Source organism: Oreochromis niloticus, linkage group LG20, assembly GCF_001858045.2.
Source record: "Oreochromis niloticus isolate F11D_XX linkage group LG20, O_niloticus_UMD_NMBU, whole genome shotgun sequence".
Classification (NCBI taxonomy): Eukaryota; Metazoa; Chordata; class Actinopteri; order Cichliformes; family Cichlidae; genus Oreochromis; species Oreochromis niloticus.
The window spans coordinates 22,423,691-22,448,834 of NC_031984.2; the positions used below are offsets into that span (position 1 = coordinate 22,423,691).

The 25,144-nt window shown below is 41.7% G+C and overlaps 1 protein-coding gene across 1 annotated transcript in view; it reads right to left on the bottom strand.

Annotated features, from left to right (window-relative positions):
• Window positions 1–8,932: 8,932 nt before the first annotated feature.
• The window catches only part of pex14 (peroxisomal biogenesis factor 14), a 44,806-nt gene continuing 28,594 nt past the window's right edge, over window positions 8,933–25,144 (bottom strand). The window contains exons 5-9 of the mRNA XM_005478220.4: window positions 24,735–24,820; window positions 22,852–22,954; window positions 18,961–19,058; window positions 13,399–13,490; window positions 8,933–10,881 (exon numbers count right to left, since the gene is read on the bottom strand). Coding sequence (XP_005478277.1) covers window positions 10,401–10,881; window positions 13,399–13,490; window positions 18,961–19,058; window positions 22,852–22,954; window positions 24,735–24,820 — 860 coding nt within the window. The 3' untranslated portion in view covers window positions 8,933–10,400. The remainder of the gene's footprint in view (window positions 10,882–13,398; window positions 13,491–18,960; window positions 19,059–22,851; window positions 22,955–24,734; window positions 24,821–25,144) is intronic.

The following is a 25,144-nucleotide window of genomic DNA, read 5'->3' on the forward strand; positions in this document are numbered from 1 at the left end:
CTGCACTAATCTCCGACTTAAAAGAGAGCAGAAAAGGTTGAAATAAAACTATGACGAGAAAATCCGGCGGCCTCCGTGCATGAATTACAGTCAATGGCGAGAACTTTTGGTCTAAATCCTTCACAATGACGAATAAACGGCACAGTAAAAAGCAGTCATCGCTTTTCTTTTTTTTTCTTTTGTTTTAACTGCAGGGAAGAAGCAACAACACCGCTGCGCTCAACATTTCCCTCATTCAGCATAAACATAAGACCAAAACTGAAAGACTTGCAGCACGCTGGCAGTAGGCCGCAGATGGTGAATGATTGCCAAAAGATGTGTTAGTGTAGTTAGGCTTAGTTAATGTATAATATCCCTCTCAGACACAGGACTGAACATTAGTTTTGTTTGCCCTATTTTGACTACCTGACTGCATCTTAAGTTCCGTGACCTTCTTTGGGGGCTTTTTTTAAGCCTATTTGCTATGAAAACAGGGGAAATGTACCATTAAGGTCACTTCTCTCATGTGGTCCACACTGGCTGGTTGCGGGGTCACGCTAAACTTGAAATAGCTCGGTTGAGCAGATATGTGACAACTGTCGCGTGTGGTGGAATCTGTTTTTAAAGATTTAAACGAGACTCGGTGGGTTTCAGTGGGTTCGAGTTTGAGAGTTTCGTGCCGTGTCTTGCCGGTGACACTGTAGCACAAGTGTTGGGGGAGATTTAAAATTAACATGTCACAATCAGCTTTATTTCTGTTGAATGACTCTTGAATATCAGCAGCCCCGTATGAACATCACGAGAGCCTTTAAAAAGACCGGTTTCAGTATCACAGCTGCGACCTTCATAAAACAGAGCTGGGCAACAGGTGGGCATCATGTGTGTGCTAATCTTCCACATTATGGTTGTTGATAACAGACACTGCTCAGCACAGCTCAGTTAAAACTCAGTAATTTAATATGGAATACATCAGCAACGTGATATTTGCAGCATGGAAGAAGCAAAGGTTGGGAAGATTCTGCTGATGCTAATAATAGAAAACGTCCATCGTTCACTTTGGGTTTCTGTTACCAGAAGAATTCGGAGTACCGCAGACCCTCCAAAACAAGACATTGGGTGTCCACTGAGGGATTTTGGGATTATTTTTTTTCACTCGCTCTCCTCCCCTCTAAGGGCATGGAAATGTGGATTGTATTTCGCTGTGACAATCCATGCCAATTTTGGAGGACAAGGTCGATGAATGTACGGCCTTCCCCCTTTTTCGCAGACCCCATTTACTCATTACTACTCACACATGTCTGGTGGGTGAACGCTTAGGCCTCTGGAAAACTCTGGAAGTATTTCAGCGCATACAGCTTGAAAGCTATAGGACTTGATCATATGAATCGTAAGTGTAGACTTTTGAAAGTTCTGCTTTTAATAGTACACACTAGCCTTCAAGAGAGTAGAAAAATAAAGTCTATTTTAAAGTAGTTACAGCAAACAGAAAAAAAAACTTCTTAAAAATGTGGAAGCTCTGTGTGACAAAACTGATGATTCAGTCTTGTTGTGGTGTGTTATCTAACCTGACTGAAAAGCTTCAGCTACCCTCTTTTCTTTATAGGTTGTGTTTACTCATATGCAAGACGTGGTAAATTCCCGCCAACTTCTGTGGTAATTTGGTGGAGTAGTTACATTAGCCAGATTTTCTTTGTGTGGTTGGCCACTGCTGCACACCATTATTCTTGCGACCAAGTGCAATGCATTTGTGATCTTGTTGTTTACCACTCGCCATTCACAGTCAGTTTCCATCTTCACAGCGATTTGGGTGGGTTAAGACGGCAATAAAACGGTGATAAGATCGAGTCAGACTGCTATCAGTTTACAGTTGGATGGGGTCAAGTGGGCAGCTACATGCAACGATAATATGATGATTAACTGTGATAAATCGGCAAGAAATGTGACGCGTTTCATCTACATACCCACAATTTCACTTTTTAATTCAGCCAGAGCCTCACAGATTTAAAACTTAAAAATTCCTCTTTAAGCAGGCTAGTTGTTGAAAGCAACGTTGCCTTTACAACTAAAAAAAACAGCTGGCATCCAGTTAAGTCCCCTACTGCAAAGATATGTGTCCCAGACAAGTTGCACTCATTGGTGCAGACTCACCTTAGCTGTAGCCGACTTTGCATGCTAATTAGCAAGTGTATTATTTTTAGCATGATGAAGATGCAAATGCATATTCCCCGACTGGTTGGTGAGTGATTTCGCGAGGTTGTAGCCTGTCGCTAGCTTAAATCAGTTGCAGTGAAGGTGCTGCACCAAAAACCTCCTTGTTATTGCTTTGATCGCTAACAGATTTCCGTGACCGCTGCAAACTACAGGTGTAAACTACTAGCATTCGGGACCATGAATTACCCCTGTGTAGGTATGTTCCCTGCTAGTGTCCAAAGCAGTCGTGGGGAGGTTGCCGCTAACCAGTCAGAGAATACACACCTTTTCCTCATAACTGGTGGTTGCAAGGTGGTCTTGGAGCAGTCTTTAGACCTCTGTGGCTAAGGTCTGATTCACTATTTTGTCACACATCCAAAATGGCAGACAAGTTAACACCACGTGGTTAGTAGTCACCTGACTGCAGAACTTCAATAGGCCTGAACAAGTGTCAGTTAAAATACTTGAATTTTCTTCAACAGGCTCTTCTTACACCTAACAAATCATATAATTTGTCAAAAAAGTTTAATTTAAAATGTTTGAAAGCAGCAGATTGCTACCCCCAAAGCCTGTGTCAGCACAATCACAGTGGCTATGTCTCTAATCTTTACAAAAGTCTGTAAATGGTAGAAAATCCAAACAGTCAAGTTGCAAAAAGCAAAAATTCCCCCCGGTACTGAAATTAGTTAGAGAGAGCAAAGCCATATTTTTACCAGGCTCTAAACCTGTTAATTTTATAGCTGAAGATGGGAATTCCATCATGGGATTTTATGGGGATGGACTCACTTTTTGGAGTTAGCTTCAAGTAGCCATTCAAGGAATTGCAGTTTTTGGCATTTCCTCATTGGTTTAAATTTTCAGCCTTGAAGGCTGCTGCTTGTGAAAATGTGAAAATGCGCTATAAGCTCATTTTCCCATCCATGACAGCTAGTAAAGCTAATGAGCATTCATCACTCAAACCTATCACTTTGAGCTCTTTCAAGGCTTAAAGTTATGCATTCTTGGAGTCCAGGGCTGCTTTAAGTAACAGTTTGGTGCTGTTTTGACTTGTTTAGAGTTTTACTAAAAGGTTTCACTGTTTTTTTCTATTTGCATCTTTTTTTTGTCATATTTAATAGACTGGATCATGTGCGGCGTTATGTTTAACTTTTAACTCCCTGGTTTTTGTCTAAACATGGTCATAAACACATTTTTTTTAAAAAAACACTAACTAGAGGGTTTCAAAACTTTACGCACCAATAAGCAAGGTCACGGTGGCTTTGTCCCTCTGTTACGAGCACTCTGTGGTCTTTGTCTGCAGCTTTACAGATTAACCACAGTCAGTGTTTAAATGCTAAGAGAAATGCTGTATAAAGTTAAATAGCTGTGCTAACAGAACGCAAGGCCCATTGCGATTGCAAAAACTGGAAGCCAGTGCTGAACTCTCCCCCTTCATTTTCTTTTTCGTTCCACTTCTCCCCCCTCTTTCCCCTGCCTGGTCACTAGCATGCTTCAGGTGTTCCACAGTCAGGCCCTGTGATTAGTCTAATTTGCACAAATGCTAGCAAGCGTCGCACCTGTTGCCCCTGCGCCGCCTCCAGCCGCGGTCCCTCAGCCGGCTGACAGGCCTTCCCTTGGATAATCCAATCTCTCTACGAGTGCAGGACAAGGGCATTTGTTTTTTCTACCTCTTGTCTCCCCTCATGTTCTCATGGCCACCACGCTCCTGATGGCTCATTATTGGACCATTCATAAATACTGCCAGCCAGTACCCACCTCCCTGTTCTTTTAACAGCTTGCTGCTGTTTTCCCTCATTGCTCCTTACCAGCGCCTTCCTTTACCTGTCAGTGAAGTGACTAAAGCTTTCCTTCAGGTTCAAAAGAGGCCCCACAGCCTTATACATGACAGCCCTCCAGTATCCACGTACTCCATTTGGATTTGAAACAGCGCCAGGAGAAAATCAAGTGACACGGGCCACACAAAGTGGGAGGGTGGGAGGCAGGGAATGTGATCCCACTTGATTGTTGAGAGTTTATATAGCGAGTGATGACAAAGTGCTTTATGACTTTGCGGTGTTCGCTGGGCTCCGCGATTGAAGCCTTATACAGGCAAAGCCCCCTGGTGACCTTGGCTTGTCAAATGTTCTCATTTTCACCAGGAAGGAGCCAGTGTTCAGCGGCCGCTCAGAGCTGGTAAGCTGCTTTTAGAGGGACAGCCACAGAGAGCTTTTGGAGGTGACCTATGCTTCCTCATATTTATTGCTGAAGCACTTTTGAGGAAATGTATCATTCAGAGAAAAACCACTAACCTATAAGAAAATGTAGATTATAAAATACAAACAGTACAGCCAGCAGCTCAGAGAGTCTGAACTTACTCCAGAGCTTTGAGGTGAATGGTAACATGCTCACGCTGGTAAAGTTTTATCATGTTTCCTTTTTAGTTTAGCACAGTAGCATGTGATCCCTCATGAACAGGCAATAAACATAATGCATGATGATGATGGGAATCTGGAAAAGTTGCCGCCTGTATTTGTTGAAACAGCAGCTACTACACAAGTAGACATTTTAAAATCGATGCCGCCTTACAGGAAAAGTCCGAATATCACTGAAGTCCAGTTTGTAATGAGGGGGAACGTGAACGTATGTACCAAATCTGATGTTAATCCACTGAACAGCTTTTAAGACCAATCCATATTATAGAATATTATCTAATACTTATGGAAGCTTGATTCTGACACTTCATTCTGATATAATTTGACATTTTAAATGTAGAGATACCTACTGTAACTTGAAATTTCAAGTTATGAAGTCCAAGTTTTAGAGATACATAACTAACCCAAGTATTTGACTTACGGATGGCAAACAGTTGAAAAAATCATCAGGGTTCATTTGCATGATCAACAGTGCGTCAACATGCAGATCAGAGGAGTCAGGGATCAAACCACCAACCTTCTGATAGGTAGAAAAAAATAAAGCTAATATAATCCATTTATATTTTGTGTGTATTTATTATATATGAAGATATCTGAATAATGTTCTCCTTACAAACTAGTATGGAGCCTGAGCCCATTCCAAATTTGGACTTCAGTCTGGGTCAAAGCACCAGACCAATCAGACGGATCAATTTGATGAACTTTGATGAAAACATCTTGAAATAATTAGGGTACATCAGATGCCGTGGATTTCTGTGGAGAAATTGGACATTTCCAGGGGGTAAGTCAACCAGTTTTGTTTCCAAAGGTCTGATAACGCATCAAGTACTGCTGTAGATTGCTCCCAGATACATACAGCGTTTATGCTATCTCACAGGGAAGAGGAAGTGTCAGGTTTTCATCCTCTTCGGGAATTGTCCGTGACCTTTCCTATGCAAATCACAGAACGCTTCCCGTTGGAGGCAGATGTTTGGATACTGGGCGGAGCTTGATGTTTGAAGAACTGGATCTGTGTTGCTAGGATGTAAATTACCCCAAATCACTGTGATGCAAAAACAAAAACTGAGCCAGGATCAACACTCAGGTAGTCAAGGAGTTTTAAATGAGTGGAGATGATGTGCGCACGTGTGTGTGTGTGTGTGATGCTGACAGAGCCACGGTAGCCCTCTGCTGCTGCAATGGGCTAACAGCCCTTGCATTGATCCAAGGAGACACTCAGCCCTCTAACCTGCTGAGTGCTCAGTTCCAGTGAACAATGGAGTTCAGAGCGCGTCGATACACTATCCTATTGAGTGCTCTCCGTTTAGCAGCAAGATTGATGAGGTTAAGGCTCCCAACCGGGGAGCCAAATGGTGTCAAAACCAAGGTGTTGCTTTGGACAACCAATCCTTCACAGCTCTACCACACTGAGAGGCTCTGGTTAGTGGCTAACATGCTATCCCTAACCAGGGAATACATTTAAACAGTCACAAGGTTTCTGAAAGGGAATGCAAATTGTTTCGGATGTTGTTGAAGCTGTTAAAATGCAGATGAGAATATGAGGGTAGGATAGATGGTGCTTTCTCGCCTGGAATGCACTGCAAAATCCCCAAGACACAAAATGATGTACAAGTGGATTTATTACTGTAGGTCCCTATAAATCTAAGGTTGGCCTGAACTCCAGGGAGAGGTTAATGGATTACAAAGGGATGTGGTATCAAGCCTCGGAGAAGTTTATACACCTCATCAATATGTGAAACGCTATTGATCACTGAGACTATGATAAATTAAATTCATACACTCGATAACGTATGGCAATAAGCAGAATGCCTTGTGTAGGTGGAAAAATGCTTTTTTTTTTTTTTCCAGCTCATCCACAGAAAACTACACATTGAGAAAATAAACTGTGGCAGCGATTTGATCTGTGATGTCAGCTTAGAAGGCCACGTATTCATCAGCAGCCTGAGCTGTACATTTGAAGGAAATGAAGGTTCACTGAATTGTTTCCAAAGATTGTCGAAAGTTTACTACAGAAAGATATGACAATAACCTAAAATGACTTTAGGAAACAGCAGTTGTGAACCTTGTGTCTCACATAGTTGTTGAGTTAGCAGTCTCCTGACATTCATACACAGCTTAAAAAAAATAAAATAAAAAAATGCTGTAAAATCCAGTCCGGCTTCATCCGTTTGAAATATGGCGGCAAGTAGAAGCAGTGAGTCCAATACTTTTCTGCTGTGAATGTGATAAATATCGGATTGCCTTCGATTAAAGGGGAACTCCACCAAAGTCTGTAAAGGAGCACTTCTGCAAATGTGGAAAAGGAAGAAAAGGTTTTACAAAATCTTTGAAGCTCCAGAGGAAGCAGCATGAAATGTGATGATAGCACAGCAAGTCAAGTCTACATTAGCCACTACTTACACACTCTTAATGCCAGCTATGGTGTCTGCTGATGATTTGCAGTGTAGGTAATGTAGGCACCAGGTTTTGACAAGGAATAACAACATGTGGAAAACCTCTTGGTTTAGTCTGACAGCGTAAAGCTGAGCGCTCAGATCTGCTAAAATAAACCTTTATGGTTTTAGATAACAGAACTCCCCTCCTCCGGTGTTACCTCAGGTCATCCCTGGCATTTTGTGCCCCGTTTTTGCTCTGATCTTGAAAACCTCTCAAGACTTACTGTGTGGTAACAAACTCTGCGGTCATCATGGAGCAACCTCCAGGACTGAAAAAAGTGCCAAAATCTGCAGTTCCTTGAGTCTGGCTCCAAAAGTGAGTCAAGCCATATGTTAAAATGCCCAACTTAACAGCGGAAATAAATCTGCTTGCATCCAGATCCAAAAAAATTTTTCTCTACAGCAAATTTCCTCCATCATGACAACTGTACATGGGGTCATTTTTCCTAACAAGTTTTAAAGTTACAGGCGTGGCCGCTTTGAGTGACACGTGGATGGGCTTTCACTGCCGCAGACTTCTTTGTCGTGTTTGTGCTCTTTTTTTAACCTCTGATTACAAAAAACCCATGATGGTGATGGCAATAATAAAAAAACAAAACAAAAAAGGGGCTTTAAAAACCAATGAGCATCATCACAGTGGGTTTTTCCATCTTTCACATACAGCCTAGTCTCGGAAAAGGAAATCAGACTTTTTGTTAGAACACCCAGACCATTATGAATAATCAAAATTTACTATTACCAATATATTGCCAAACTGGTTGCAATATTAGTTTATATTGTTAGAAAGGGGATTCTGAAACCCTTGACCTCCAGGCAGGGGACATGCCATACCACCCACAATGGAGGACTGGTTTTGGCCAGTGGTGGCGGCGAACTCAATCGACCCCTCTGAACTGGGCTCTGAACTTTTTTGCACCGTTTGATGTCACCGAGATTGGGCATGTACTTATCAATATAGGTGGTTGGAGTGCTTTGCTGTTTGTTGACTGTGTGTAAGTAAGTAAAAAAAAAATGAGAAAACTCTGTTTTTGACTAAAAAATGATAGCAAAATAAAAGTCTGTCATATTCACTGAATTGAAAACTGAGTAATAAACCAGGGCACACAATACTGAAAACCATAGGCAAGGCACTAATGATTCATCTGTAGAAATAAACAAACCTTCACCTATTTAATGTATAGCCGCGTCCACTCATTTCTGGAGAGAAAGCTGAAAAAAAAAAAAAGTCCCTGCTATGTCATGCTTTCTGAAAATTAAGTAGAGTAGAGGAATATGTACTTACAGTATACATGCTTGACTGGTGCTGGAGTTACAAACAGATTACAGCTGGTTATGAAAGGAAACCACACCCCAAAAGAAAAAGAAGAAAGTCTAAAAAATTATTTTAGTGATTGGTTTGATATACAGAGATTCTGGTGTGGCTAAAAGCCTCAAACTATTTCAAATTGAACAGAAAAATTTGGTGATATAAGAAAAGCATACAAACATGATTGTTACCTGATCTGCAACTGAACATATTAATATATTTAATCTCTCAGACTATTAAAAGCAGCAAAAACTGAAGACCTAAAGGGTAAGTTCTGTGTAACTTGATCTTGATAACAATTTTGCAATAAGTATAATCTATAATTGTACAGTTGCTTTTTAATACTAAAGTGCAGTGAAGTGTGTTCTGTGTGCACTGTTGGTTTTAAAATAAATATAGGAGATTCTTGTTGAGATAAATCAGATTTATTACAGTTAGAACTGCAGTGAAGACAGTGTTTATTCAGTAAGTTACAGGGAAAGGACCCGTCACTGAAACTACAGTGGTTCTGAGGCATACTGAGTACACGTACACACAAAAGGAAACAAAACAAAACAACCTTAACTGCAATGTTTCCTGTTAAGGTTAAGCTTAATCTCAATTCAAATCACTAAACATACGATCTGCAGGCCAGGACAGTATCTCAGAAATGTGCAGTGTCCCCTCTACCTTTTCTGTGTTCCAATGAAGGCCATGTGTTGGAAGTGGAAATGGCACAAGCTGATATCCCTTCTTCTCACTCATGGACTCTTCTTGTTAGCTAGAGACGGAGTGAGTAATTCAATAAGTCAAGTATTCATTTATTACTTTCCTTTTCAATCATGGGGCAATTTTCTTTTACTTCCCCCATCCACCTCCACACTGAGAAAGAAAAAGTGATACGAGTTCTGCAACTTCCATCTGTGGCAGCGCTCGTCGTCTTACTGCAGCTTAATTACAAAATATTGGCGCCGTTTTCTGTAAAGATTACTCACTGTAGGAGGCCCTACATAATTTGGACCGGAGGGTTTGTCACAGAAAATAATACAATGCAACTGGGCTTTCTGTATTAGATTTCCGCTTTTAGCCTCCTTGACATTTCAAGCTGCATGAACTAATACATCTGTTATTTGTTGATCATTTGATTATTAACATACTTCACAAACCAAATCAGCTGCCCTGCTGGAGACACAGATACAGCTCAGCAGACAGCCTTCGGTTTTTCTCCCGCAAACACGGCTCGCAAAGATGCACAATTCAGCCCACAGTGAAAAAGGAAAGTGGGGGGAGAGAGAGAGGGAGAGAGGAAAAAAAACATTTATCTTCCCCTCCTTTGAGCGTATGAGCACTCTGACACCGGCATGGAACAAAGCCCGTCATCACATTCTAATCTCGAATTTCAGGGGTTTTATTTCACCCAAATGCCACCCTGCTGGCCTTGTAAATTATTGACAGACTGACACCAATGCGAAAGGACACATAAAAGAGGCTAAAAGCTCCGGCCCTGGAAGAGCTTGTCCTCTCCTATTGCCATCAACAGTGAGACGAACTCTGCTAATGCTCCACTGGAACCTCACGGTAACACCGAGACTCAAGCACCACCTTATGATTCCTGACCCGCAGATGCACTGTACAGCAGACATATTGTGTGCGGCGCTGCCTCTTTGGTCTGAGTCTTAGTACAATCACAAGGACACCGAGGCAAAGCTGCGGATTATCTGATCAAATCATGGAAATTAAAGGCAGTAAGTCACACATGGTTAGTACTGCATAAAGGCTGATAAAAGTCATTCTGATTTGACTGCTGCTTGTCACTTGTCCTTTCAAAGAAACATCACAACATAGTGCTTGGCTCGGGATACAGTCATTTAGTTTGAACAAAAGTAAAATGTGGTAACCTGTGTGTCATCACACAGGTCTGGCTCTTCTTATACTTGCACTCCTACTCCTCCTTCTGCTCAACATTATGATGTGACAAAAGCAAGTGGAAACTGACAAAAAAAGAAAGAAAAAAACCTGTGTGTGAGAGCAGCAAGAAACAAAGCAATCAGCAGGGATGAGAGGTGGTCTTCTGAAGTGTTTTTGTACTCTTATGTTGGTCTAATCGACTTCGCTCTCGTTGCTGGCACCTTCGGGCCGCCTCAGTTTGTCTACCTGTTCATTAATCTGTCCGTCCCCACCTCGTCGGTCCTCTGTCTGCATGCTTAGACCCCCCTCCTCCTCCTCCTCCTCCTCCTCCTCTTCTTCTACATGGCTGACATCATCTTCATCTTCATCCTTCCTCTCCTCCTCTCCCTGCACCTCCATGCGGACCTGGTCCAGGGGCAGCGCTGTGCCCAGGCCCACGGTGCAAATATCTCCATTGATACCATGGGCTCCATCGGGCCCTCCCAGCGCATCCTGGGGGCTGTGGAGTCCATTTTTGATGGGGGAGGAGGTGGTGGACTCGTTGCTGAGAGGGGAGATGTCACTGCTGCTGTTGGTGTGGTTAATAGATGGTGAGCTAGATGCTGCAGGTGGCTTCAGGGGGATCTGCCACGAGGGGATCTTGGGAACAGAGGGAGTGGAGGGGAACTGTTTCCTGTAAGGGGTGACAGACAACAGCGTTGAACAGAATTAGGCCTGATTGCAACTTCATCACAAACCTCGCTGTGATCAAAAGATGTGAAAAGAGCTTTCCCACGATGTAATCAACCATATTTGGACATAATATGACCACAAAACCATGTATAACTTTCCAACCAAGCTCACGTCTCGCCACTTTTTTGCATTTTAGCATGCAGCCGCACGCTAACCACCCTATGTAATTCTCATAATTACAGCAGAGAAAATGTTTTTTTTTTCCCTCCCCGAAACAGCCAGATGTTCATCACACCTGGTAAAGATGCTCTAAGATTTTTTAATTACACCCACTGCAGCTTTTAAGATCAAAAAGACAATGCTGAATGGGTTTTAGCACTTCTTGGTGCTTAAAAAAAAAACAGTTTGGAGACTATTTGGATCATTTGAACAGGAAAGGAACAAGTTTGGAGACAGATGGTGATACGGAGCCTTTATTTTGTAATTCAATCCTTTGCCAGAAAACTCATTGTGACAGTCAGGATGAAGTCAAGAAAGCAAATGACAAAGGGATTATTACTGATTAGAATGTATGAGGGGAACAAAACAAGCTCAACTACACAGTACTGAGGCAATTTTCGTCCTCCCAGGTTTTCTGATGTACACTCTTACTTCAGGCTTCATTATAGACACTAATACATAATCATGCATGCTAATGGGCCTGACTGAGCTGGGCTGCGGCTGACTAGATTGTGGAACAAAGCTGAAAAGAAAGAGGGGACGTCTATCACCACGCTCACACAACAGCCCTTGCACATTTTTTTTTTTTTTTATTAACAATCACACTATAGGTACATCTAAACTTTGCAGTTAAGTAATTTTCAAAGTTTATAGCATTGCACAGTGTGTCCAACAGAGTAACTCCAAGTCTATTGTTTATAGTACTGTCAGTGCTGAATGCAGCAGAGTGACATCACAGCTGACAGGACTGCGCTGCAGAGTGAAGCAACATCCTCACAGTACTCTAGGTAGCCAACTAGTTTTCAAATGGCCTTGTTAAAGCATTATAATCATCAACTCTTTACACAAAAAGAGCCACCGTATCGATATTATCATATCAGAATGGTTTTACTCCGTATCAGTATAAGCGTTGGCCTAAAAAGTCGGGTTCCATCTGGATTAGGAGATTTTTTCAGTTCACACAGTTTTTACAATCTTATTTATTTTGTAAAAAAAGAATATGATTTTTTTATGAAGCTGCAGCAGATCAACTGGAATACATTAATGGTCACCTTTGTTACTAACACCAGTTGATGCCTGCTGTATGTTAACTGGCCAACCCAAGTCATGAAATGTTATAATAAAGACTGACGTGATTATCATGTGTTCTCTTGTTTTATTATGTATTAGTACACAAACCTTCAGGTAATCTAAAGTAGTTTAGAACAAAGGTGTGAGTTCCAATTTTTTGTCTTATTAAAGAAAACACATAAACAAACAAACAAAAAAACAGCACAAGCTCATCAGGTTAGAACGCCACCTTAAAGCAGGCTCACCAGTTTTTCTGTCACTGAACTGTGAAATCATCCCCTAGGGTCAGTCTGTCAGGGGTCTAATACAAGGTCATGAAGTGTCTGGGGAAGCACGCCTGGCGTGTTGTTCTGGCATAGAAACACAGATCTGGCATGGATCCCAAATGTGCAGCAGAGTTTGGGAGCAATCAACTGCTGCTCAACGTGACAAACTTGTAGTAGATATCAGCCAAATTTACACCAGGCAGTTTTTTTTTTTAATTATAGTTTTGGTAAGAGCTTTTGATGAGTGTGCAATGATTGCAAAAGAGTTTTATAGTTGCACGCTTTCTGAGAGTGTAAACTCAGACCTCCAGGGACAAAATATGGACTTTGAGTTTCGGTCTACTGACAAACTTTTTCAACCATATCTCACAGCCTTACTCAGCAAACAGGAGTCTAACAATCATGCTTTAGTGATGTGATGACAACAGATCACTGTTCACTGAATGTATATGTGTCAAGGTAGCTTTAATAGTCACCAATTAACTGTCACGCTCAAAGTTAATGTACAACATCTGCAAATATGATACAATTGCTGCTAGGTGTTACATTATATATTTTTAAATGTGTATTTCTATTTTAATGTTTCAGTAGCTTCTATTAACCCTACACAAACCAAAACAAGTTTCAATAAAATGAAATAACCAGGTGCAGGTGTAAACTTAAGGTGTTGGATAGGCAGTTTAAATTTGATTCTAATGTGTGGTGTAAAAGACGTGCTGTCAAAATCACATCGGAATAAGAGCTACCACATGCTAACAAATGAGTTGTTTTATGAATCAAATTGCATATCATGCTGATGGTGCTTTGTCCCAGTTTTACACTGTCACACAGTTCAAATGGACTGCATTAAGGAACTCAAACGTGCAAAAACACCACCAAGTCCTAAGCCTTTCAATACACACACACATGCACACGCACACCTGGCCTGTTTCATGTGACAGGGGTCGGGATAACTTTGTTACCTGCTGAGCAGTAAGCCCTTCAAAGAGATGATCTCAGCCTTCAGCTCTCCCACTGTTTGGCTGTCCAGGATGCGGCTCGTTGAGGACGAGGCCTGTAGGAAAAATACAAGTGAAACATGCACAACTGTCAAAAACACACACACACGAGCACTGTTCAGGGTTTCAGCACAATTGAGCTTTCTGTAGGACTTTCAACAGCTCCTCTATGATTGATTTCAACGATATAAGTTAATAAAAAAGGTTTTTTTTTAAAAAAGACCGGCTGGGTAAACAAACATGGTAGATGCAAATGCTAAAAGCCACATGTTTGTGTGTAGTCAGGTCATCCGTCACCATAACAACCTCACAACTGCCTACTGCCGGCGATGACAAAAAAGGACAAACAATCTCACTGTATCCACCTTTATGGCGTCAGAAAGTCCAGTGAGTGTGAATCATGCTGTTTTTACATAATTTTCCATACTATCTAGAAAAGATTAGGTCAGTGTGTTGTGTTTTGGATAATGACTATCTTGAACAATAGCCACATTCATGAAGGCAGACCAAAGCTTAGCAGTTTGTTTTGTCCTTTTTGTCTTTTATCAAAGGCGTGTGTAGCCACACACAGGCATTGGTGCAGCATGAAATGTTAAAGGGTATAATGGAAAAGTATTTGAATGGCAAATTGCTGCTGAAAATCTGTCTCTGCAGCATTTTTTTTTAAGGAACAAGCTGGACTTTGACTGAGGCAGCTGTAAAATAGGGAGTTTTGATAAAGGCCTGGAATGATAAAACTACTAACTGAACAACAAACATGGAAATGAGGAAGAACCTGCAGGCCCTGCCTGCTTGCACCTGAAACTGATGTTTTCAGTGGGTTATGCATGTTAAAAAAAAAGAAAAGAAAAAAAAAGTGGGTCTTCAGAGGGCATCAAATAATGATTTACAAGGCAGGAGGGGGGAAAACAAAACAAATACATTTGTTACACAGAAGTCCATAAATTTTTACACTGCCCTTTTAAAACTATTCAAATAAAGCTACCTGAAAAGGAAATGTCTTTCTTTGGAAGAACTGCACACAGATGTACGCAGCCTGTGGCGAGACTCGATTATCTAACCATGAAAATGTTTTGGAAGGTGTTAAGTAGATAACTGCTATCCATTCTTAGTCTAGTCCTGCACACAAAATACAAACATGCGTGAGGATAAACTGGCAAGACCAGAGGAAGTAGAAGGAGCCGACAAGGGAAAAAGTGGGATAAAAGAAAAGTAAAAACTGTAATTAAGACTCTCCTGACTCACCAGAGGAAGCTTGTTAGGAAGCGTGGACCCCCTATCGAGGGGAGAGGGATAACTTGGACTCTTTCGCTTGTAATTAAATCTAAGAGAAATTAATTGAATCACATCTGAAAGGGATCAGACTCATTTACAGTGGATGGAAGGAGGCAGAGGAGGAGAAGTGAAGGGAGACAGAAAAGGAGGTGAGGGGGAAAGAGGGTTTTTTTCTTTTTGGGGGGGGGGGGGCTCTTATCGCTCCTAAACCTTGCTGATAAGGAGTCATGTTTTAGAGGTGGTGCATTGGAGGCCTGCTGAAGACACTCTTATTACAGCCGTCACCTCATTAGAACCATCTTAATCCCTCGCCTCCCCAAGGCACCCGTATAATAAGGCTGAATTCTGCTTCTCTCTCATTTTATGATGGGAAAAAAATTAATTGCTGTGTAGGCTGAGCTAAAAGATTTCCAAGGCGCAGAATCAACTGAAGAAAAAGGGCCGATTACTCCAAATAAGTGAATTGTAATGATTTCTATATACTTATGTCACATAACATTAGAAAAGAAGGCTTTAAAGCAGACTTGTTAACCACCAGCTACATACATAATATGCATTATCTACAGAGCAGCGCCATATAATATCTCACATCAAGGCTTGTCACACAACACTAACTCTGACATATGTCTTATTAAGTCTGAAGAAACCTAATTAAATGTTGGGCCAGGGCTGGATTTCAGCTCTGAGATACATTATGTCAGTATATATATATATACACACACACACATTGTGTAAGAATCGTGTGTTAAGTGCACTGGGTGTTTGGATGGAGGCTGAGTGGTGGGGGTATCAGTGACTGCAGAGAATTGAAGTACGCCTCGCTTTAAAAGCCCCACCTGAAGTGCTGACACATGTCCAATAGACCGCACGAGTGTGTCAGTTGTGATGTTTTAACAAACTGCTGATCAAAATATTTAACCGCTGCAATTTCTCAGCAGCTTTGATTACAAAAGCATCTTTTAAGAGACACTTCCAGCTCTTTCCAGCCATTACAGTGCAGAATCCGACCTGTGCGCTATTATACACCACGGCTTTTGCCTGTTATTCATTTTTAAATGTATTTTGATATATGTTGCTTTTGTTGAAATGCTTTTCTTATGCAAATGCATGCATCCTTGTGTTTTGTGTTGAACTGTATACACTTCTATACCATATTTACATATATATTTTTAGATTCAGATACTGAATTTGTAACCGAAATGACTCCTCTGTCACTTGAAAGAGATGCATCCAAAATTAGATTTTGGTTCCTAGTATGTGGACATGTGCTGCTGCAAAGGGTTGGATACCTCTAGGTGAATAATTCACATTTTTAATTTTTTTTTTCAATTCACTGTATCAACACAAATACATGATTTGCTAAACTACTACCATAGCCTTGTATTCTGAACTCCATTTCTAGAGTTTTGCTTTGTATGCTAAAACAAATCTTCAGAGCTATGCCTGTGCATCCCCTCCCCCCTCATGTTTGACTTTTACTGCACTTCCTGGTGTACAGGTGCAGGGCTCTAAGGGCTCTGTGTGGCCTAAGGACTGGAGAACATAATTCTCCACTTGGCTCTTTAAATCGCAAAGAGCATTATGCATAAAAACAAACAACCAAAAAACAAATAAACCCAGCAACCAAAACCCAAATAACGCAAAGTCAATCTAGCAGGGAGGTGCCACCTATTAAATTCTCAACCGCCACTGTGCTGGATGGATGCGGTTTCTTTTACTGTGTAAATACTGCTCAAAGTAAAGATTTCCTCTAACTGGTTTAAAAGCCGTGTAACTAATGTGTCTCGGGTGGATGCGTGCGTGTGATGGGGTCTGCTGGTTAACTAAGTGCTTCAGGAAAACGAGGGGAAAAAAAGAAAAATATATATTACAAGCAAAGAAAAAAAAAAGACCAAATCTAGCAGCACCCAAGGATGGCAGCGCATCTGGCTAAATGAAGATAAATGCCTGTGGACCATTAGCAACAAGATAAGATCTTTAACAAGCCTTGTTTAAGAGTGTCTGAAGGCAAATTAATTCACAGTTATTCCGCCGGCAGACAGTGTGTTTTCTTGTAACACATGTATATTTATGATGGAATTAGCTTCAAAAGGAACTCCCCAGAGGAGGGTTTTTGAGTGGAAACACTGGTACAGTGCAATTGATTTCACTCTATTTATGCACTTTCCTACTGGCAGTTCATCTTACGCAAGCCAAAGAGACGGTTTCTAATCTTCTATGTAGTATCCACTAATAAAGAGAGCCATCAGTGAGTTGAGACAGCAGGGCAAACACAGTTAACAGGCAGATTTGTAATGATAATAGAGCAGAAATAGACTTGGCTGTTTAACATCAGGGATGAATCATCCTGAGGCAAATCTATGCTTAACAGCAGAAGTAGAATAGAACAGCATGTCTTTACAGGATCATTGTAACGGAGAGAATAGTGAAAAAGAGAGAAACTGTCCCAGGCTCTCAAGTCTGGAAATGTGCAGAATCAGCCCGTATTTTTTGTGTGTGTGTGTGTGTGTGTGTGTGTGTGTGTGTGTGTGTGTGTGTGTGTGTGTGTGTGTGTGTGTGCAAGAGTATTTAAACTCACTTCCATAATGAGGTCCCCAGTTTAGGGACAGTAGACGCGCTCCGCAATTGAGCGGTTTCAGACTACGAGAAATGTTTACTTAGCAGCTGAGGAAACAGAAGTCTCCATGTGTTTTGGGTTAAAGGCACATTTCCGCGTTGAGAGGTATAATTGCTAAGCGTGGCGCGCTTTGAGCAGTGTGGTGAAGCAAACCCTGAAAGCCACAAACGGTGAATGATAAGTAGCTCCCCAGCTCCAACATGTGTTTCTCATCAAAAATGCCGGACCTGAAAACAATTTTCCAATTTCCCCCCGCGGCCTGAGACAACAGAGGGGCCTCGTGCCGACTCGCAGGGAAAATTTAAGATCAACACTATAACTATAAAGCAGAGTTTATGATTTGTTTAATGGGTGTTTTGATGGGAAATATACTTTTTATACACTACTGCTGTCCAACAAGGCACTCATAGCAAATGAAGGGGACACTTTTTAATCCAATCTGTGATTTAGAGATAAATAAAATAAATAACACTGCTTCGTGCCGGAAGAAACTCATTGTTTAAACGGGGCCTCCTGTACGCTATCTTAGATAGTTCTGTTTCAGCTCAGCGTGGGGTCAAATCAGATCACAGCTCCCATCATACACGCTGATTTAGTCCATCAATGTGTTCGTTCTACGCTACACGGAGACAATGTGCAGCTCAGATCCTGAAAGAACAAAAAAGAGCTATGAGTCTTCAGTTTTTGATGAACCCCGTCCAGGGAAGTTATCCATAATTTTTCTTCCTCGTTTGTGCCGAAGCAGATGTGTCCACATATGTTTTCCTGCCATATCCAGATGCTTCAGTTACACACCCATGTGCTTAACAAGCTGTGGACATAAAACATTGTCTAAGATTGTCTCTTCCAAGGCAATTTTTAGAGCCCAGAGATCATAAAGCAATTTATGAGCGCCGTTATAAAAAGCAAGCAACATTTCATCCCTGCACATAAGTTTTAGAACAATCACTCAGTCCGATTCGCCTAAACACTTACAATTCTGAGGAGATTATGGACAGCGACTATAAAAATCAAGGCAAAGAGGAACGATATGGTTAAAGATTATGGTCCCATGATGAGCTGCACCTTATTTTTTTTGTAGCTTGTGTTCTGATGATATACAGTATAATAAGGCTGTCTGTCTTGGGTAGTTATGACTCAAAGATTTTAGTACACAGAGGCCTCGAGAAAACCTCCTCCCTCTCCTCATCAATCTGGAGATTTCGAGCTGCAACCTCACGTTTACCGAGCTCTTCTGCAATTCCAAAGTTACTGCCCGTCTAGCTTTCCTCAAAAACATCAATCACAAAATAACGGACCTTTAAAAAGGTGTCCAAACTGCAGCGTGGCCTCGCTTACTGTCAGCACCGCAAAGTTGTTTCATTACACTGATGTTAGTCCACAATAAACATGTAATGAATAAAAACTTTAATGCTTTAATGAATGGATGGATTAAGATTTAACTTACTTTAATTCTAAACTGGCCACAGCTTTATGTAGTACGTGTTCTAAAAGCTGACCAGTAAAACCGGCAAAAGAGGAAAGGGACGCTATCATGTACAACGCCAGATTTCTACCTCAGTATTGGTGGTCTTCTAACAAATTGCTGGGGCTGTCAAGTGAAGATACAGACTTTCTGATGAGCTGCTACCCACCTGTGATGCAGCTAATTCCTGGGAGAGGTCCTGGATTTTCTGCTGCTGCTGGACTAGCACCTCCTGGATAGAGAGCAGGGTCTGCTGCAGCTGGCTGACTGTGAAAAACAAGCAGAGTAAGAGATGCCAAAGTGATTCAAGTTTGTCTTTAAAAAAGAAAGAAAGAAAAGGACGCGCAGCTTTATGTTTTATGATGAAGTTATTTAATTGATACGAAACGACTGTTTTCTTTCCACAATGACAGAACCGATGAGACTCGAGTCACTGATCAAAGCGGCCCTCTAAGAATTGTAATCAAAGCTAATACCGGGTAACTTTAGTCGCAGCTTTTTGGTCCGAGGCGTCGGGGGTAGATAGTGGGAAGGAGGGGGCACATAGGATGGAGGTATTAATCTCTAGTGTCTGAACTTAAATCAAATAACAGTCTCTAACCTTCCATTATCCACCCAGACACTGCCTTCTAATGCATCTTTAAATCCTCAAACGATCAACAAAGGAAAAAACAAGGCTCTCATTTGGGAGGAGGCTGCCAGACAAAATGTCCCCCCTAATCCTAATAAATATTGTTCTTTTTCCATTGACTTTGAAGATTGAATTAGTTCAAGTGTTGGTGTTGGAGGAAGGTGTATGATTTCAAATAACACCAGGCACAGTTTGTTGCCCCTGCTTCCAGTCACGCGTGTATTACCAAACAATGCATTAAGTTTCCCCGAGCTGATTATATTACAGAAAACCAATAAACATTCATATAAATCATGGGCGTGTAAAGTGTTAAATCAAGCCTAATAGGATTAACATCAACAGATATTGTGGCGGTCCACTGCTGAGGTTGTCAGGCCAATGGTTAAAAGCCTGTGCTGCAGCCGGCTGGACGGGATGTAAAGAACCCCTGCTCTCACATTAACCCAAGCCAGGACAAAAGACAGAGCGCCGAGCTTTGGAGCTGGGCTTCTTTTGAAAAACCAGCACAGACAAAATATTTGATCTTTCAAAGACACTAATATCTTGCAGTGACACCTGTGTTTAAATGGGTGGGGTTGTATCAATATAGGTGGGGTGCTGAAACGTTTGATCTTTTCAAGCTTTCTACAGAATACGAGTTTGAGCAGGACTGCCGGTTTGACTTTTGTGCAAACAGTTTTAGTTTTTCAGTGGGTTTTGTGATCCAGAGTGCGACCAACTTTTCTAAAGACGGCAATAAAATTAAATGGTATGGCAACCCGTGCTTAAAAAGGTGTTACTATGACGGGGTGTGTACTTTAAATCAAGAGCTGCCCTATTAGTCTGCGATTCCACCTTACCACAAAACAGCTTATCCAGATGTGTGGGTCACTCTGCCAGCCTGTAATGCTGCGCCTCCCGAATTACCAACGGCACCGCATTTTCAGCCGTCCGCAGCTAAACTCTTTTAATGTCTCTCCAGAAAGTTGATTCTTTTGTACGGCTTAGACACTTATTCCCAGTTATCACAGATATGAAGCCAGGAATATTAATAAAGTCAATGACTTTGGCCAGGCATGAATCAGAAGGAGGCTGTAGCTGCGATGTGTGTGTGCATGCATTTGTGTGAGAGAGAATCAGAGGCAAGATGATGTGTGGTGCTTGCAGCTGCTGTGAGAGGGATGCACATTGTGCATTCAGTAAATTATTCAGTAAATACCTCAATATAATGTACACTACATATGTCCAGGCCTGTCTCTGTCTTTAATGGCCAGCTGGTCACCAATATGGCTCCCACCAACAAAGAGTGCCCAAACAGCCGCACAATTCCATTACAGCCTGGGCGCGCTGAAGTAGTTCCAAGATCCATTCATTAATTGTCTGTGTGAAGTTGTAGGCAAATCATAATGGGAGTCAAGGCCCTTACTCTTGAGCTGAGGCTGGCGAGAGAGACTAATGTAGTCCCCATTCAAAAGGATACATCACCTCATTGCGCCTGGCACTAGAGAAACACATGAACTTTAACAAAAGGGGGTTCAAGCAATTGGCAGCGGCGAGGCAGTCGGTCGCTATTACTCAGTGCAGAGAGGAGCGAGAGGGAGAGGAAGACAAAGAGAAAGCAGGGGGAGAAAACTCTCAGTGTAATTGCAACCCCTCTCCCCAACTGTTAACTACAACAGTCATTAACTACAATAGCAGTGTGGCTACTGCAGTCATAGCAAATTAGTTCCCTCTATTGACTGAAGAAAAGACCTGTGTTTTTTTTCCCTCTCCCTTTAGAGTCTCACCTTCTCACTGGGAGAGGGGAAAAAAAAAACTCCTACTGAGAAATCCTGTCTTTGGTAGCAAACAAAACAGGGTTTGCAAGTTGGCAAATCTCCAATCAGTGATAAGTAGAGCAAGAATGGGCAGTGAAGTAGCCAGAGGAAATGCGTTTGCATAGTTGGGAGAAAATGACCATAAAAGAGCATATATTTGTTAATCAGATTCAGGGCGGCACACCTTGCACGCGATCCTACACAATTGCAGCCCTCCACCTACCTTTGCCAGCCAGAAAACAATAGCATGGGTGTGACTGGATAAAATGATAACAGCCATATTTTCATCTGCACTACGTTGGTCCGTGACAGGAGCCATAAACTCAGATTCTCGATTTGTTTTCATTTGGAGATGACGGGAAAATCAAACAAAGGATGTCTGTATTTAAAATAATCAGATCGTATTTATAATTCAAGTTCAGCCCCTCTTTGTCTCTCTCTGGCTAAAAAAAAAAAAAATCTACATAAACACAGGTCTCTCGCTAGTTTAAAAAAAAGTTTCCTATAGAACCTGAAAAACAAGTGAGAGAAGTAAACACTTCACTAATATATTAATGTAAGGTTTACAGAAATCCTGAGGTGAAGGTTTTTTGTTAGTTTGTTTTTAAATCTTGCCTGAAAGCTCACATGGATGGGGCTAAACACCTGTTTTGCAAATGAAATATGAATTTTACTAATTTCAGTAAGGCCTAGCAAATAATATTTAAGACAAAGCTTACCTAAACAGTGTGACTTTCTTTTAAGAAATGGCATTAATGTTTCATTTAATACCCTATAACCTTGCATGTTTTAGAACTCCAGAACATTTGGTTTAATTTAAAGAATCTGAAAAGGCACCTTAGAAATAAAATGCCTTTTAATTATTATCATTAACACAAAACAAACAATCCGGTGTGCCAGAGCCACCTGTCTGAAATGGGGATTGGTAGCTTTCCGGTGAAAAACACACTCTAGTTCAACACTACTGCTAACGAGACCAAAGTTTCTCGGAGTGCCTCTCTCATTTACGCCTCCCTGGATTTTTAATTATACTGACGAAGAGCTCGGAAAGCATCTCTCTCCCCGCTTCTTTCTCTCCCTCCACGTCTGACAGCCAGGTTGAGATTCCTCACCTGTCCAACATGGGAGCCGCACCTGTCACCATGCACTTAATCACACTAGGCCCAGTGCTGAGCCCAGACGCCACACAGCGCCACTGCGACTCGTGCACATCATGCACACAAACACAAACAGACACATACACGCGCGCACAAAATTAAAATGAACTTTATGCCCACCTATGGGGAAGAGGGTGGATGATGATGATGATGGCGATGGAGGTTTGGATGGGGGTGAGGTTGGTGCAGGGCGGGAGGGTGGGGAGAGATGGATGGAAGGGGGGAGTGAGAAAGGATGGGTGGGGTGGAAGAAAAGTTGTCATTTCCCAACTCCTCATTAATATTCCGAGGTTAAGAGCTTTTCAGCGAAACGTAATTAATTGAGCCCGAGCCTGACAGTAAACAAGCAATTTCAAATTAAAGCGAAATGACAGCGGCGTCATTTGTTAAAAACGCGCAGGGCCCCCGATTTTGGCGACAGATAAATGAGGGAAAATGTTAAGGAGGGAGAAAGTGATGAAGATATTAATCTTCACCTGTCTGTGTCAGCGTGCCACTCATTGCCGCAATGTTGCTTTCCATCCTCTGCAGATGCTCCTTGTCCTCTCGGCTTCCCATAATGAGGGGAAGGATGTATTTCTGCAATTAAAAGCATGGCACAATATTACACTTCTCTCTAGTGGATAGGGGGAGAAAGATGAGGAAAAGACAGGGCCACCTAGACGTGGCAGTCCAGGGTCAATGGCATTGTTTTATTGGACTTGTGCGTCACTGTCTAAAGTGCATGATTAGGGGAAAAGATTTCTAGAGCAGATGATAAAATAGGTGTGTACACACGCTAGTATTGAAACCATTAGTGGGTAAGAAAATCAACAACTGTGATAACAGATTAGTCATTTTAAATACAGAGCAGAAAAGTCAAAAACCTGCTGCTTTTCTAAGGAAATAGCTGCAAGCCTAAAAGCATATTTTCAGTATTATAAAAAGAACGAAACTGTGAAAAGGACAGTAAAAGCAAGAGACCAGCCTACAGGGAAAAACATGGTGGTGAACACTGAAAATAGTCTTCCAAAACCAAAAACAATGACACGCTGTTTATCATCTCTGCCACTAAATAAACAAAACTCTACCAAATGATATGTATATCTGACAGCCAAATGAGGATGTTTGCTACCCAGTGAGAGGGTTACCCAGACGAGCAGTTTGTGAGCATCTCGCTCAGTCCTTTTCATGTGTGTTTCATATAAAGTTAAGGTCCACACATACATTTAGGGAACCGCTAAACTGCCTTAAAATTATCTGTATATTTGTGTTTGTTTATTTGCTCTTAAGGCTGAATAACTGCCAGTTTCCAGCTCTCTGCCGGGTTTTCTCTCCAGCTCAGGTGGCAGGCAGCCACACCAGTGCAAGTAATAAACACTTTTTAGAGAAAAAGATTAAATGGGTGTCAACACGAGGTAATTAATAAGTGGGTTGCTGAGAGTGTGGTGTTTACAAGGTGCACCATAACATAAATAAAGTATGGGCACAAGCCTGGACATATGGTGCGACTGGCGCTACGCTCTAGTGACATGACAGCAACCTGTGCCGTCCCACCAGGGAATCCCACCTCCCAGGTGACCGGTGGCTGGCCAACACTGCAGCATGTGGGAAACAGTGGACTGGTACAGTCTGTGAATGTGCATGTGCAGCTTTACGAAGAGCTCCGTAATGAAAAAGGAAATAATACAACATAACAGCACTAAAGGAAAGCAAGTCCATCTGACATGGTCAGCAGGGCAATATGTACATACATGGTACCTGCTCCCCTTCTCTCTCCTCCATACACAAAGGAGAATGGGCTGTCACCTAGTCCAAGAGCTACTGCTAAAGCTCCTGTCCTCCTTTAAAACAAGAGTAATGGTTTCCACATGCCACTCAGACTACTACTAACAACTACTATGGGATTAATGTCAGCAGGGACAAGGGGCCTCCTGAGCTCCTGTTCAAGGGCTGCTAAGCCTGATAAAAAAAAAAAGAAGAAAAAAAGCGGTGAATATTTTTAGACTGTAGAATGTAAAAAATAAATAAATAAAAAAATAGTTGTGTGTGATGTCAGCAGATGTAAGCAAAAAAAAAAATCTATTTGAGGGGAGGAGAAAAGAGGATTTAAAAAGAATGTGTTCAGATGACATCATGCTTTGACGTAAAGCAGGGTAGCTTTAATAACAAGACCAAAGTGATGTTACATAGTGCAGAGGCGTCTTCTATTCTAGCACCGTAGTTCATCATAAACTAACGCCAACCAATTTTAATGTGATATAAAGGAGAGGCAGTGCAGACAGATGTCAGGATGTGGCGTATTAACGGCACAACAATTGGTCACATTAAAACAAATAAATCAGTGATGAAACAGACAAAATGAGGTTGTGTAACTTGCCTTGTAAAGCTGATAAAAACAGAATGTGATACCCCCCATAATGATGGCAAGGGCACCATAGTCTCTCCACCTGCAGCCCGTTGGACCTGGACATAGAAGCAAGATCAAACATTAAGCTTTGGACATTAATATGCACTACTTTGCCTGACTGTGCTAGTTCAATTTATTTATATAGCCCCAAATCACAGCAACAGTCTCCTCAAGGTGCTTTATACTGTAAGGTAAAGATCCTATAATAATAATAATAATAATAATAGAGAGAAAACCCCAAACAACCCACTATGAGCAAGCACTCTTGGTGACAGTGGGAAAGAAAAACTCCCTTTTAGCAGGAAGAAACCTCAGGCAAAGCCAGACTCAGGGAGGGGCAGCAACCCGGTGTGACCGGCTGGGAGTGAAGGGAGGAAGAT